At 39.8% G+C, this 16,647-nt stretch overlaps 1 protein-coding gene and 2 long non-coding RNA genes across 3 annotated transcripts in view; 2 read left to right on the forward strand and 1 right to left on the reverse strand.

Annotated features, from left to right (window-relative positions):
• Positions 1-5,676, forward strand: part of Nkain3 (sodium/potassium transporting ATPase interacting 3) — a 588,474-nt gene extending 582,798 nt beyond the window's left edge. Inside the window, exon 6 of the mRNA XM_076924094.1 lies at positions 5,458-5,676. Coding sequence (XP_076780209.1) covers positions 5,458-5,471 — 14 coding nt within the window. The 3' untranslated portion in view covers positions 5,472-5,676. The remainder of the gene's footprint in view (positions 1-5,457) is intronic.
• Positions 1-16,647, reverse strand: part of LOC143438490 (uncharacterized) — a 176,750-nt gene that overhangs the window by 126,287 nt on the left and 33,816 nt on the right. The gene's annotated exons all lie outside the window — the stretch shown is intronic.
• LOC143438488 (uncharacterized) lies at positions 10,401-14,930 on the forward strand. The gene is made up of 3 exons (XR_013107286.1): positions 10,401-13,951; positions 14,577-14,692; positions 14,791-14,930. It is a non-coding gene; the product is annotated as an uncharacterized LOC143438488 (long non-coding RNA).

Below are 16,647 nucleotides of genomic sequence, written 5' to 3' on the forward strand. Positions count from 1 at the left end.
CTTCTTCAATAGTGGAAGTATTAAGTGGAGAGAAAGAGAAGTTATAAGAAGGAACAGGGAAGGGGAAGAAGAGATAGCTAAAATTAAGGGGTGTATAAGGGATAGTATGTAAATGCAATACTAAAATATGTACATACATGAAGGCAATTTAAGTGAAATTGCCAATAATGGGGGGAGACAGAGCTCCAACTGGGTATCACTCGTCACCAAACAAAATATACATTATAGGGATCAGGGTACATTTAATTGAACTGTTCTCCAAAGGGACCCCTCAAAAATTTCCAAACAACCCAGGCTGTTGCCAAGACTTTAGGTTGTTTTCCACAAACTGAAAGCAAGGCCCCATTACTGAAGACAACACCTATACAACTCACTGAACATGGAGATGTCGAGTTTCTGCCTACACGGAGCCTTCACCCTTACATTCCAGAATCTTTGAAACAGGAAGATACTACTAAAAGATAAAGCTAACCACAAACCCTTTGATCTAAATGGAATAGTACCTGCAAGACACGTTAGTGCAATGATGGTACAAAGCTTGTGGAAGAAACCAACAAGTTCACAAGATGGAACCCATACCTGATACTGCCTGGATAATCAACCACCGGAGACTACTTAGACCAGAGACCTAGGTAAAACCAAACAACACTGGCCCACAAAAAGAAAAAAATGTGATAAAATGACTCTTAATGACATGCTGCTATACTCACAGACTAGTGCCTTAGTCAGTGATCATCAGAGAAGCTTTTTGTTGCAGCAGATAGGAACAAAATAAAGAGATCCACAGAGAGACATCATGCAGAGAGTAAGAGGCTTTAGAATACTCAGCCCTAAATGGAATGTCTCCACAAATCTCACCCTTGAGAACTCTGGGAACACTACATAAGAGGGGGCAATATATATATATATATATATATATATATATATATATATATATAATCATATAATCATATATACATATATATATATCACATATATATCATATATATCATATATATCACATATGATATATATCAATATATATACATATCAAATAATATACATATCAAATAATATATATATTATTTGATCCAGAAGGAATGGAGAACACCAAGAACAAGGCCCTATAAATCAATATGATCAAAGCTGACATGAACTCACAGAGACTAAGGCAGCAGGTCCTCTGCACGTTTATTATGGCTTCCAGTGTAGCGGGACTTCTTTATGGGTTTCATGAGTGTGGAAAAGAGTGGGTCTCTGATTCATGTGCCTTTTAGGCTCTTTTCTTTCTGCTGATTTGATGGTTTGCCTTGTCCACCTTTGATGTGATAGTTTTTGTTTTATCTTATTGTGTTTTATTTTAAAGACAATAAGAGGAGAGACAGAGAGAGAGAGACAGAGAGAGAGAGGAGACAGGAAGGAAGGAAGGAAGGAAGGAAGGAAGGAAGGAAGGAAGGAAGGAAGGAAGGAAGGAAGGGAAAACCTAGTCACTAGAGTAATGATTAGCAAACTGTTTGGAGAGGGGAGATAACTTTTCTCCAATGACATGACACTGTGTATATCACATGTCTCATGCCATGTCTTGTCTCATGTTCAGAAGTAGTTGATCAACATATGATATACTCCAGAGGTTTTTTTGTCTGCTTTTATTTGGTCACAGTTTGGTGCATTTTTTTTTGTTGTTGTTGTTGTTTTTATTTGCTTGGTTGGTAGGTTTTTGTCTTTTTTTTTTTTTTTGAGGGATTGATATTTTATGTTGTTTTCTTGATTGGGAGGGGTGTTGTGTTGAGGTTTTGTTTGTTTATTTAAGAACTAAAGTTGGGTAGTTAGGGAGTAGGAGAGGATCAGGCAGGACTTGGGGGATAGGAAGAATATGACCAAAATACACTTAAATTTAAAATTGTTTTAAATAAAAATATAATAAAGAAGAAAAACTTAACAGTAACTGTCAGCAATCGTAGCCTCAACAGACTAAAGATGAATAAAAGATAAGTGTCCTTAATGTTGTCTGCATTTGTTCTTGATTAGCTTTTAAAGCTTACCAATTTTATATTGACGTATAAAATATGCTAGCTCTGTCCTCTGTGGTACATAGAATAAATACGCTTAACTGAGAGCTGTTCCTAGTAATGGCTGCCTCACTCTTTCCATTGCTAATCATGGAGCCCCACTCACTGAGGGCCACCATCAGCCCCTGGACATGGAAAGCAGTTTTAGAGACATTAGCCTTTAAGGACTATGTCAAGGGTACTATAACTGCAACATACTCAGTGCAGCCTTCGTTGTCCCAAAGGAGAGACAGGATTCCCTGTATGTATTATGCCTTACGTAGCACAAGGATACCTTCATCTCGGCTCCTTGCCCTCTCTGACCTGGGAACTCTTCTTCTCACAGGTATTAGTGACTTTCTGATTCATTGTGAGAAGGGGTCACACATTGTTATGACTACTGGAAGAGCACATATTTAATATGTAGCCATTGTGTAAAATGCCGAGTTTAGATGGAGATCAGTTTCATCATTATAATAGGCTGTGTGCCCCTGTCCTCACTGAAAAAGAAAATATCACCAACATTATAGATATTTAAAAAAAAAAAAAAAAAAGTCTAACACGGTCACTACAACTAAAGATGAGTCAACTATCCAATATTCTCTCTGGGGACACTGCCATCCTTTATCTGACATTGTGATATAAAACCTCATTCACTGCTCCTAGAACTTTGTAGAACCCAATTGGTACCCAACTGAAGACATTATGGTGCTGCCAGAAATACAGGGCGAAATTTTACTGTACAAATTCATATTTCTGTTCACAATCATTTTGTACTTCTCTATTTGTCCACAGAGCATTTTAAGTCAAGAATAAAGTTTCCATTCATGCCACACAACCATTCATGTTTTAAAAATCAGTTTGTGTGTGTGTGTGTGTGTGTGTGTGTGTGTGTGTGTGTGTCTGTCTGTCTGTCTGTGGTCTCAGCACAGCAAAGTCTCAACCATATTGGCCTACAATTCACATTCTTGCCTCTTAGGTGCTGCAATTAAAGGGGTGCGCCGCCACACCCCTCTCAAAGATCAATTCTTTACAACTGTGTGTGTGTATGTGTATGTGTGTGTGTAGTGTTACACGTGTGCTATGCCAGACATGTGGAGGTCAGAAGACAGTTTATAGAAACTGTCCTCTGCTTCCACCATCTGGATTTGTATTACATTAAAAATATTATTCCACGTCTGTGGGAAAACATTTACTAGAAATAGCAGAAGCAAGGGCAAATCTCACACACACACACACACACACACACATCAGATGTAACACCAAGAAACTTAGAAAACAAGTAGAAAGAGAAATTATTGCAAGCCTTCAAGGAATACATTGAACTAACATCATTGTCTTGTCATCTGCTTGGATGACAGCCTTTGGAGGCTGGGTTACTCAAGCCATTGTTAAACTTTCTACATGCACTTATTTAAAAGCAAGAAAGTGAGGAGAGTCGTGAGTTTATCAACACCTAGACCTAGTGCTCACTCATAACATTAAAAGATATTCTATACCACAGAAGACATCCACACATACCACTACCTACTAGGTGCCTGTTTGTAAAGTCAAGCCCGACCTTGAACTACTCTATTTAATAATATGAGCCAAATTTGGATGACCATAATTAAGTAGAAAAATTAATTATGGGAAATTGTTAATAATTAAACTAGATTGGGGATCTAATGGTCTAATATAATGTAGATTACCATTTCAGCAAATCTACTACAATGAAACATTTCTAGGTAATTGGAGTAATAGAGATATGAAATATACTGAATATTATTAAGAGCTGAGGTGATGGAGACTAGGTAAAAGTAAGCAGAGAAGCAAGCGTACACATTCTTACAGTCAGGCAATTTATCCTGGCCTCTACACTTTGTGGGGCCAGGTAATTCCCTGTGTCAGGTCTGTTCCACTGTCTAAGGGCATCTTTGTCCAGCGGCATCTTTGCTTCCCGTATACTGGATACAGCAATGCTCCTGCTTTTATCTGCTTCATTGAAACCAGCTTCATGTGTTCACAGAGAGGCGATCTTTAGAACCTGCACCCTTCCTGCTAACTTAAGACCATGTGGAGCTATAAATGATGGAATTGCTGAACTACACTAATGGAAGAGAAATGTCTAGACAGGGATGTAAATACAGTGTGAAACAGCCTCCCTTGTCTGGTGCTTAGGATTATTTTGGAAAATGAAAACTCACCTGATTATGAGGAACAGAGTAGAGAGTCACCAGTGTCAGCAGTGGCCATGAGCTGCACATAGGGAAGTGGAGAGCTCACGTGAGTTCTCATAGCACAATGAGACATAGCAAGCTGAACACCAATGGAAGTATACAGAGACCAGGTTCTCCTAGGCTGTCAAAGGAGTATAAGGTTTAGACCAGCTAAGACTTCACAGGAGAGAGACAGAGAAAGCTGACATACTCTACCTGGCTATGCAGGTATGATGCTGACCTTGACTTTGACTTTGAGCATGGACACACTGCTCAGATCTATGCATTCCAAAGGCTGCAAAAGAAGTTATGGGCATACTCTGTTCAAAATGCAGAGACCAGAATGACTCACACAGGAGGGTTGGAATACTTTTGGGTTGGCCCGACAAGCAAAATTTACATTGGTGGTGGTGGGTGGGGGGGTGCTGTTGAAGAGGGAGAAAGAGACAGAGAAGCAGAAAGTGAAGCAGGGGTAAGGGAGTAAGGGACAGAGGAGAAAAGAGGAAAGAGTTGGTAGAGATATTAAGAAACTGTCTTATGCAGCAGTTGAGCCTGGGAAGTCTTCAATCTGCAGTTGAAGCTGGCAGACTGAAGAACAAGGATAAGTCAATGCTGCAAATGATCTGGCAGGCGATCCCCCTGTACCTGAGGAAACCTCACTGTGTGGTGAGGCTTTCGAATGATCCCACAATGTCCACCCACACTGTGGAGAAAGATAGACTTTACCTGGTCTATGGGCTGAAATGTTAACGTCATCTGAAAGACACTGCCAGGAATAGGCTTTTTGGTGTTTGTTGTGGGGTGGGGGGGAGGGGGCGGTTGTTTTGTTTGTTTTGTTTTGTTTCTTTTTTTTTCCCCACCAAATATTTAGGCACAGTGGTCAAGGCAAATAGATACATAATGTTATACATTCCACATAGGATCTTGGTGAAGGAGCCAGACCAAGACCTCTGTCATGAAGAGGCTATGGGCTGGGTGGCGGGGAGGTGGTATCACTGCCTTCCCTCCTGAAACAGTGAGTCCACCTCATCCCACAGTCTTGTGGCTATCAGCTGTCTCCCCATCCAGACTGGAAAACACAGAGCTGAGCCTTCAGCCTTCCTAGCTCCTAAGTCAAACAGAAGCACGCCCACCCTAAATTGCTTTGCATTTCAAAAGGCCTGGAGAAAGGGACAAGCTTTTCATTTATCAGCACTGGCGTTCTTTAAAGCAATTCATATTTTCTTTTTCAGGTCGAAATAAGTAATGACATTGACTCTGAAATGCGGCTCCTGGACTTGAGTTAGGGAACAAAGCACCACTGGCCTCTAGCTCTGGGGATCCTACAGCGGCACCTTTCTCCTAGACAGCAGGACTGCGCCCCCTGCCTACCAGCGAACACGGAGCTGCGAGGTCTTTGGTCTCACCCTGTGTAATATTAGCGTTGTTTGCTAGATGCGTTCTGGGTGCTTGGGTGGGTTTTTTTTTTTTTTTTTTTTTTTAAGTCATCTTCTTATATGAGCACTTGTAAATTGTAAAAAAAAAAATGCTTTTTAATTTTTTCTTAATTTAATTTGAGGCATGCAAAATGAAAAAAAAAAATCTGTGAAAATCTCCAAGTCATTTCTAAGGGGACTGTCTGTGTTGTTGAGCTGTGACATCCAGGTTACTAACCCCTGAACCCTGCTAAGCTAATGGATTTGTGTACTCAAACGTTGCCTATGGGCATCAGACACAAGAATAGACCTGTGGCAGATTGCACAAAGACTGGACCCAACTTTCAAACTGAGCACAGATCACTGTTTAAACAGCACCAGATGCAGACAAAACATGGAGTCCTTTGTTCTGGATCTCTAAAGAGTCCACAGCAATATTCTGGCAATCTAAATTTGCAGATGTGTGCATCTTTTGTTCTTGCAATATTCTGAGACACATATGTATGTGTTTGTTTATATTATGATTGAGTACAAAAACAGAGATGCTGAGTGGAGCCCTTCCCCTATGCAGGGAGTTGGCGGTCTGTGAGGTTCATATTTTCTGCTCTTTGTTTCACTCCCAACACTGATGTCAGACCTAAACATACAGCTCAAGGGCTGTGGGACAGAAATCACAGCCATAAATCTGTAGCCAGGAACTTTTAGGATATTCAAAGGGAACATTCAAATGCTATAGAATTCTCTACAGAAATCTGCAACAAAAATATTTATGCTTGAGTTACATCAGGTTTTTTTCCCATTCACCCCAATAATCAAGAAAAGCGAGTGGGAAACCTAATTTTCTACGGGGGGGGGGGGGGAAATAAGTCCATCTTGGAAAAAGTATCACAATTGTGGGGCTTTATAGAGTCAAATAAAATATATGTATGGTGAAATGCATAGATTTTAAGGGTACAATAAGAAATGCACAAAGTGATTGAACAATGCTTCAACCAAAATACAGAGCATGTCTGACATTTTAGGACCCTTCCTCAGCCCCCATTTCCATAAGTCTCCATCCTGCCACTAACCAATACCACGTTAGAAATTGTAGTGTACTTGACTTAGTCTGCTGATGTAAACTGGTTTTAACCAAGTATCTGGCCATTGTGATGTGGCTAATAGCCTGATAAAATCCATGTTGATTCTCACTGCTGAGGTTTAACTGCATCCCTGATGAACTGTCTGCTCACCAGATAAGGCAGGTATTTGTCTCACCACAGTGTTGTTCTGTCTGTGCTAGTTCCCATGTGAAAAGCCATTTTGCTCCTTTTGTACAGACAGAAGATTAAGTCTTCCCTTCATCACAGTTCTGTCTGTCCACTGTTTGCTCCAGAGTCAGTCCAGTACAGTTCATGTATCTCTAAGGCACAAAACCACTGAAATTGGTACAAATTTTTGTATGTTTAAGTCTGTCTGTTCCCTCTTCTCCCTCTTATGTACATAGATTTCATGAGTCTGCTAACAATCAGAATTTAATGCAATTACCTCCGCCCTCATGCCTCAATGTTCATGTACTGTAGGTTGTACCCTGTGAGTCAGCTGGCACTCTCACTGAGTTCTATCCTACAGAATAAACCCAGATTCTAAATGACGAGGAGCTCCTGGAACCTGAAAGGTGTTGCCATCAAACTCCCATTTGAGGACCCCAGGGTCATGGCAGGGAGTAGAAGAATGACACAAAGCCCGTCTTGTCACTGAACCACCTTGGCACCAAACCTTGTCAGTCACAGCCAACCTGGATCCAGGCTCAGCCTTCTTTTGAATAAATGACTTATTTTTCCTTGGAGCATCCTGCTACGTTATGTGGCAACACAGGGGCTAGGATGCCATCAGCGTATTTATGGGAACTTCCAATGATGTTCCAAAGCCAGCAAAAGTTAGGCAGAAAGATGAAAAGATTAGAGAACTCTCAGACGTGAAATGTCTTGGGCATGGAACAGTCCATATCAGTGAAAAACTGTAAGAACATGGTCCCCAGTGATCTTAGCTTCCTTTTCACCGCCACAGAAAGGGAGAAGGAGTGTCCCTGAAACAAAAACATGTATTCATACTTCTCTAAACCTTGAATGTGGTTCATTCACTTTTTTTAGAAGACAGCATAGCATCTTGTTCTAGCAAAATATTGATGCATTTTCTTACTCCTTTAGTAAAACAAGCCTTGCTGTTCCCATAAACCCAAATAAAAGAGGCAGCCATATTTTAGTAGCTCAATCTGACAGGATATAGCAAGATGGCTGGCTACCTGTTTCATCTGATGAACAGCCTATTTCTGATAAGCGAAATTTGTCTACATTAGAATCATCTAAAATGTGTGTTGTGAAGCCAAGAAAAAACATCACGATTGCTAAATTGAAGAGCAAATAAAAACCAAAATTGTACTTTTTGTTCTGAAAATTAGAATCTTGCCAAGATTAAACAGATCTTCATTTTATACTTAATTTTACAAACTTCATTCTCAAGATGGTCTCACGATGGAAAACATTCTGGGTGTTTGGTTTTTAAAGCAAATACTTATCACTTGTGAGTCACTTTAAGAAGGAATTTAGGAAAACTTTACAGATTGATTAGAATTCTGTGTTCTGACTTGATATTTTAGCCCAAGACAGTATCTGATTTCTTTCAAGAGTTGGACAAATAAAGTAAAAAAAAAAAAAATACAAATAACTGATTGTTATGGACTGGCCACAGACAGCTCAGATAAAACCAAGCCCAAGACAGATATTTCTATGCTAATGAACTAACTCCATGATGGCTTAATGTACTCCTGAACTAGCCCTAAGCTGTGAACAAAGCTACTGCTCAATGAAATGATACAAACTTGGCTCTTTGGGAGAGGCCTTTTGACCTTGCTTTTCTAGCCTCTTTGTTGATACCCATCAGCAAGAAGACATAGAAACTGGCTTCTGGCATGGCCCTCGCCTCAGTGGCTGTTGAACTTCTGGCACCATTGTTGAGCTCACACATGCCCACCTGTCTTTTAAAGATTCATAAACCTTAAATTTCTGATCTTAAAAATATTTCTTCAATCTGCAAGTGCCCTATAACATTTTGAAGTCAACGAGTCTTTTGAAGTGTCTAGAACTCAAGTCTAAATATTTGTTATAAATAAGGCTACAAATTAAGAATATTTTGTCCACAAGCAAAACCAATGGAAAACATACTCCTTGTGTGACTAAATAGTGTGCCAATCAGAAAGGGAGTTGGTACACTTTAAACGTTAGACAAATGTATTTATTGGTTAAGAAAAAATAAGAAAAGTAGAAAACTATAAAAATTTACATTTTGTTTTGTGGGTAGCATCTCCTTTGTTCTTGAAGAAAGTTTATAGAAAAGGACATTTCTACATGGTAGATAAATCTTCTTAAATGCTAGGATCTGTTTGGGGAATTGGCACCCACAGAGAATTAACCATTTCCTTTGAACTTCCATTCATATAAAGGGCATGGATCCTATTAAATGGTAAATGTTTCAAAAATGAAATATTTAAACGATCCAAATATGCTTTTTCTTGAACTTGAGAGATAAGTTAAAATAATAAAGCAATGGAGGGGAAGAGCAATGAAGAAGGTGCAGAGTGAAAAGTAGGTTGAAAGAACAGAAATGGAAAGTTACGCCATCTTTATTTGGACAATGCCAGTTTTGCCCCTCTGGTCAAATGGCTTTGTTTGTTTCACTTAGTGAAAACACTGAAGCACGTTTCCCTTCCTCTTTAGAGCTTTTAAGAAGTAGTCTGATGAAACTGATAATCTAGGTGGTTTTCCTCATAGTATCTGCTTTTATAAATAACCAGCAACCAGTCTACTTTAAAATTAGGTTGAACCACAAATGACCATTACCATCACCAATACAAACAACAAAATGACAGCAGCTTAACTAAGAGAGGTGTTTATTCCTCTTCATATTCTAAAGTTCTGGACACCATCAGCGGAGATCAGTGTGGGAGCTTCCTAGAGAGCTTGACCTCTTGCTGCTTCATCTTTTGTGGCTATGGTTCTCAAATCATAACAACATTCAAAATTTGCTGAAGTATATGTTTGGTTGTTTAGTTCCAGCCAAGGGAAGTAAAGGCAAGAAAGGCAAAAGGAATGTCATTCCTTTTGTTTAAAAACACATCTCAGAAGCTGACTTACAGTATGTCTACTTACATCATTTGCCAAAGTTTGGTCTACCCCAAACTCTGTTGCAAAAAATGCTGGACACTAGAGCCTATATTCTAAATTATATTGTGCTCATCTAAAACTAAGAATATTAAACACATATAGAAGAATATTGAGCAGTCTTTTGCATATACTTCGAGAGCACCATCTTGTTGAAATGGAGGTCTCAATTTTTTAATTATAACACATTGTACAAAAAAAAAGAGACATATACTTTCTAATATTGTGAAAAATATCATCATCAGCTCCATGAAATAAAACTATCTGCTTCTTGCTTTCTTATCTGGTATTTATGGTCAGAAAGAAAGCCTAATATATGATGCTAGATTGTCCAGTGTTTCATTAATTCTGTAAAATGTATTTTGTTTTTTCTGCTGTTGCCATTAATCTAAAGAGCTAATTCAATACAAGGCTCAGTTCACACACAACAGCACCAACAGTTTACTTCTTCCATGTAAAACAGTCGAATTCTGTTCCATAAGGTCTTCTGTACCAATCAATAAGATCTTTATTTTATTGTTACTTAATTCAACAGGTACCTAGTGTGTGCAGTGCTTAGGAAAGAGGATCAGGACAGGTCGCTTACAATGCATAATCTTTTGTACATCCTTGTCTTGTTCCTGATTCATGTGGATTTGCTTTGAGTTTCTCTCCATTTGACCTTTTTGTATTCTGTTATTTTCTCTGTGTTAAAATTGAGCTCAGCTGAGCGTGGTGGCAGACGCCTACAACCTCTGCTACATGGGAGGGAGAGACTGCACGAACACAAAGTCAAGAGCAGTCTAGGTGGCTTAGTGAGAGTCTGTCACAAAAATTAAAAAAGGAAGAGGAAGAGAAGAATGAGGGTAAGGAAAAGGGAAAAAGTTGAGGAGGAGGAGGAGGAGGAGGAAGACAAGGAAGAGGATGAGGAGGAAAAAGTTGCTACTTTAACGTTTAAAAGTGGTGCTAGAGAGGTACGTCAGTGATGGAGCACATGACTATCGTTGAAGCCAAGACCCTAGAGTCGATTACCAGCACTATACGAACTAAATGGGGGTGCGGGGGGAGTACATTTTTTTAAGTTGGTCAACCTCTGTCTTCAACTTTTTTACTTGAAAAAAAATACATTATTTTTGGGAAATTTAAAATTGAGGAAAATCATAAAAATGTTTTCATTAGACTTTACTGTGCCCTCTTCTTGGATTGGGTGCTCCAAATCCCGCTTGTTTAACAACGCTCTAGGAAATGGTTTTGTGAACTGAAGAGTGCTGCTCATAGTCTCTTTCAGCATAAATTGCCTCCAAATCCAGCTAACCCCTGATAATTTCAAAATGATTAGGTGAGTTGGGATCTAATACTCAGAAGCCAGAGGTGGAAGAATTGCTTGAGGCCAGAAGTATAAAGTCTGCTTGAACAGAATAGCAAGATGTCATTTTTAAAAATTATGTAAGCAAGGGGGCAAAAAAAAAAAAAAAAGATGCTTCAATGTTAAGTCAATCTCAAGATGGTTAAGTGCATACTGCTTGCCTGCAGATCTTGCAAAGGACCCAAGTTAAATTCCCAGCATCCACACCAGGTAGCTCACAACTGCCTGTAATTCTAGTTCCAGGGGATCTGATTCCCCCTTTTAGACTTTGCAGGTACCTGCACTCATGTGCACACACCCATAAGAGTATGCTCTTTCTCTGCAAGCTAAACTCATTGCACTGGAAAGACCTGTGTCACCCTGTGCCCATTTGAGAAGGACACGGAGGCTGGTCACAGCAGTAAATTCATACAGTGTCCTATTAGATCTGTGACTCAGTCTAGACTTTTTCTTCTGCATTCGTTCCATGGCTGTCTTTTATAGAGTCCTGGTGATCAGGTTTTCACTGGCCAGCTGCTTTGTAATGACATTTGATTCAGATCTGTATAGCCATGGATGTTCAGGTTGTAGGCCACCTGAAGGAAGACACATGCTGCTGGCCTCCTCGCTATCACCTGCCTCTCCTTTTTTCTTAACAGAATCACTAGCTAGAGGATATCAGCATTCTCTTCCATTTTGTTGTTGTTGGTGGTTGGTTGGTTGTTTTGTTTTGCTTGTTTTCTTGACTTCATTTTGTCTTCTGGGGGTCGGGGTAGAGGGATAATTAGAAATCCCTGACCACTGCTTTCTCTCTGTTTCATTTTATTTTTTTAATTAATTTATTTATTTTATGTATATGAGTACTTTGTCTTCATGCACACTGGAAGAAGGCATCAGATCTCATTACAAATGGTTGTAGTTTTGCTTTCCACAAGACAGACCAGCTTGGTCTCCCTGTGTCTGCTTTCTTCATTTGCATCTTAAACACTGTTTTGTGTGCTCTGAACAACCTGCCCACTACATCTAGCAGCCAGCACACAGAGAGCTTACTTTCAACTGTTGGATGACAGGTCCCGGGGAAGTGGATGTGCTAATAGCTTGCTTACAGCCACTTTTTCACTGCTTGTTACAGTTTCGTCTTCCCTGAGCCTCCTTGCTCAAAGGGGATCATTCGATTTTCTTTCTGACATCTCCAATTCTAACCATAAGGCGTATTCACTGCCTATAGTTTTACAAAAGAGTTTATCAAGACCACATGCAGTCTCAGATCAGAGTCCAACAATCAATGTTTCTATATTGAATTCAAGTCTTGATAGTAGAAATGGATACTGAGGATATAGCTCATTGACAGAGTGTTTGCGTAGCATATGTGGAGCCCAGAGTACAATCCTCGGTTCTGTTAGTAAGTAAATAAACAGATAACAGAAACAGGTAAAGCTGTGAACCAGCTTTCCAGTTCCTTCATCAGTACCTGCATTGTGTCATACACTTTCCTTCTCATTACCAGGGGTGGAGTTATAATTATAAACAATTTATGATAATAGATCCATTTATTCATCCAGTGTGCATAGGTATTTATTTGGATTCTCTATAGCTTTTAAAAGTTATAAATTTTATAGTATATCTCTGTTTGTTTGTTTAAAGCCTCTCTCTCTCTCTCTCTCTCTCTCTCTCTCTCTCTCTCTCTCTCTCTCTCTCCATATATATCCCTGAATGGCATGGAACTCACAGACCCCCAGGAACCCACCTGCTTCTGCCTCTTGAGTGCTGGGATTAAAAGCAGGTGACACAATGCCCAGCCTGCAAGCTAAGTCTCTTTAAGACTAGAACTAACTCTTGTGTTCTTAGTCTTATAGCTTACTTAACTTGTTTTTTGGAGGACAAGCAAGACTCATTAGTTCATTTCATTGTGTTTAAATCACATGCTTCATATAATGGATTTAAAATGTCAGTTGGTTACTGTTAGGCTTTTTAATAACACATGAAAAGGTATTGATGACAGATGTCAAACTACCTGAAATATGCAGAGAGATCAAAGTCCCTGCGCTGGCTCTAAAATGCCCCCTGTGGTCTTGAATCTGCAGGGTCTGCTTTGACTCAATCCTTGTCAAAGTAGGAGGTTTGGGCAGTGATGTCAGCAGGTTCTGGGCTTGGTTCCTTATTTCTCCTTTGTTTTAGGACCCCTGCATCCACCTTCCTTGGTTTCCTCCACAGAAACCTTGCATTTCCAAACCCGTAACTAAGGAGCTGCGTAATAATTAAACACAACCTTTAAGGCACTTTTATTAAAGTTCTGCTGAGGATCTGAGCTGCCACATGACAGATGCTGCTAGAAGCACAGCGTATTATTAGCACCAGTAATAATTGCAATAAAAGCATGCCTCTTTCTCTTTTAAAGATGTAGATGTTACTTTTTTTTTCCATTTCACATAGCTCAAGGGAAACGTGGGTGTGAACACTTCAAAACACTCTAACGTTCTCGAGGGAAAACCCTGAAGTGAAGAGAGTTAGAATTAATATCCACATCAGTTCCTAGAGCAAAATGTCTGACATAGAATAACAAAACAATTTCTCATCGTCTCCTAGTAACTTGTAGGTGAGAGTCCCCAGCGAGATGCCCTGGGCTGGAAACAATGACAAATTTCTGACTTTGTAGGTTTGTTTTTTTTTTTTTTTTTTTTTTCTGAGACTTCTTACATATGACAAGAGCCCTGCTGCCTAGCAACCTCCCGTGCTCGCAGCAGAACCAAGGAGCAAAAGACAGACAAAAAGGTCTCGGCCACTCCCGGTAGGTATTCTATATTCCACTTTCTGAAACTCCTGAGTTCTCTTCAGAGGGAAGCTCTCCAGCCTAGTATTTATTATTCTTAATTAAAACACAACTTGGACTTGTGTTAATAAAGTAATTTCCAAGCACCCAACGCATTAAGGAGCAGGAAACATAAAATGGAGCCATTGCAGAGAATATGCAGAAATGCTGACAAACATTTAAACACACTGCCTCTGAAAAAACACAGGGAGAAAACTAACATAAGAACCTGAATCACTGGCGTATGGGTATGGGCGATGTAAAAATTCCTGTAACAGAGTCTACAGGCAGTAGTGCATAGCTTTGCAAAACTGTTTTACTTCTACTACGATAAAGCCAGATGTTAGTTAAAATCATGTCTGTGTGAACTAAGAATCGGTATTCTTTAGTTCTTTTTCACTCTTTCACAATTATAACCATTATTGCTTTATCTGAATAAGATGCATTACTTTTGACTGCTGGTAATTTTTTTCTGATGTTCACACACACACACACACACACGGGGGGGGAGAGGGAGAGAGGGAGAGGAAGAGGGAGAGAGAGAGAGAAAGAAAGAGAGACCTTTATTCTCTGTGCTTTTTAAATATGGCATTGCTTTTTGTAGGATGATATTTCCAGAGTGTTTTGGTGGCCTATGGTCTCTAATGCTAAAGACACTGGATAAAGAACATTGTACCACAGATATCTCCCATGCATGCCCCACATAGGAGCCACAATATGGTAAAAAAAAAAAAAATTATCTAGGGTGGAAGAGGATTTGATTTTCCATATATAGGTTCCTAATACTAGTTTCTGATAAATTCTCCTTTACCTTGTAGTTACCAAATTGTCTCCTTTGGTGGAACAGCATGGTTTTCTCCAGCACAGACTTCTCAACATCTGGGTATATTTCACAGAAAAGGTGAAGTTTCCTCCAAAGCATGCCACATTGGTTTGGCATCCTTTCTTCCAACTCAAGAGCTCAGGCTTACATTCTCCCAAACAACCTTGTTTTCCTGTACTATTTTTAGTCTATCGGTAATTGATAAAATCAACTCCATTGGCAGCTGCTCAGGCAGGCAAGTTTCTCATTCCTGGATTAATCAGATTTGCTCTTTCGTGTATAAAGCTGACCACTCAGGAGCGGCTACTGATAGGGAAATTTTATTGCGGGTCACTGCCAGTTTGTGTAATCTACCAGCATACAAGGAGGGACACAAGATTCTATGAACTCCTTTAAGCAACACCACGCAAGCTGTGGTGGCAAGCGATGGTAATTGCCTTTCTTTCAAATCACGCCTGCCGAGAATCTCATGGGTGTGAGGCACTGTCCAGGTATTAGAGAAATAAAGCAAAATAACAGAGAGTGTGTCCATGGGGAACATACATTCTAACCCCGAGGAGATAGATTAATCTGCAAAGCCTCAAGCAAATACCATTCTAAAACATCTGGGCCCTGGAAGAAGGTGTGAAGTACATGTTTCCCCACAGATTCTGAGCTCTGGCGAGTAAGAAAGATGGTCAGCCCAAATGCAATGGGATGCTTTTAACAAACACTTGGCAAGAATCTGGCTTTGAAAGAATTCCCCAGCCCAGGGAGCAGAGAAGCAATGAAAACTAATCAAATGTCCCATTTTTTTCTTTGAGAAGTTGACTACAGAACTCCTCATAGCTTAGGGCAGACTTTTTCTTCCTTTACAGAGTTCAACCTCTGAGATACCACTGTTCATTCATTCTGTGATGCTCAAGACACTGAGATCTGAGCCACCTTTCCCTCTGGGCATGTGTGTGCCACATTTGAAAATAGTGCCCTATCAATTAGGATTTGATTGACAGATCTGAGAACCAGTTACCGGATCACACAAACCAAAGCCAGCCCATTGCACTCCTGAGTTCTAAATAAGGTAGGCCATTCTGTCGCCTCTGCCAGTCTAAATAATTATGCTTGTCTCAGCCACACACAGATATACTCTAGTTACCTCTGCAGTGATCTGAGAATACTATCACGGGGCCTGGAGTGATCGGGTATGGAAGAAACCCTTAAGAGACATAACTGTCTGGAAAGAAAAAGCAGTGCTCAGGGGGGGCATCTCCAGGAAAGCCTGCTGTACTTGGAGGTCCATGCATAGCTGCACCTCTGCTGTTATTTCTGATAAACTTGATACTACTAGTACTATTGCTGAATGAAGATGGCAATATTGAAATAGCAAGAATGACCCTAAGCCTTCTACTGTTCCCGAGACTAACAGTGTGTCTAACAGTGAGTTTGCTCTCTCCTTTGTAACACCAACCCTGGTGTTATGGAGAGAAGAGGAAGCAATCTTATGGAGAGAAGAGGAAGCAGCGGAGCATTTTGCTCCATGCCTGCTGTTAAAACGACAGGTCGCAGCACCTCCTGTCTACTTCTAGTTGCTTTTAAACCATCAACAGTTTTACCAGCAGTTTAAGAAAATCTGTTTTTAAGAATTCGCAGATTGCTTGCTAACCAAGATGTCTCTCAAACTTGGCACTAGAACTCGATGTAAAAACCTCAAGTGGTATTTTGTATTGATACTAGTTTCTACTATCACATAACACTGTGAAGTGATTTCTCTGTATATTTATTAATGTCTTTTTCTATTGTTTCTTGAGTTACCAGGTGAAGTAAATAAAAATAACTGAACTCTGTCAAGAACTGCCCTATATAATATTGGAAA

Source organism: Arvicanthis niloticus, chromosome 25, assembly GCF_011762505.2.
Source record: "Arvicanthis niloticus isolate mArvNil1 chromosome 25, mArvNil1.pat.X, whole genome shotgun sequence".
NCBI lineage: Eukaryota > Metazoa > Chordata > Mammalia > Rodentia > Muridae > Arvicanthis > Arvicanthis niloticus.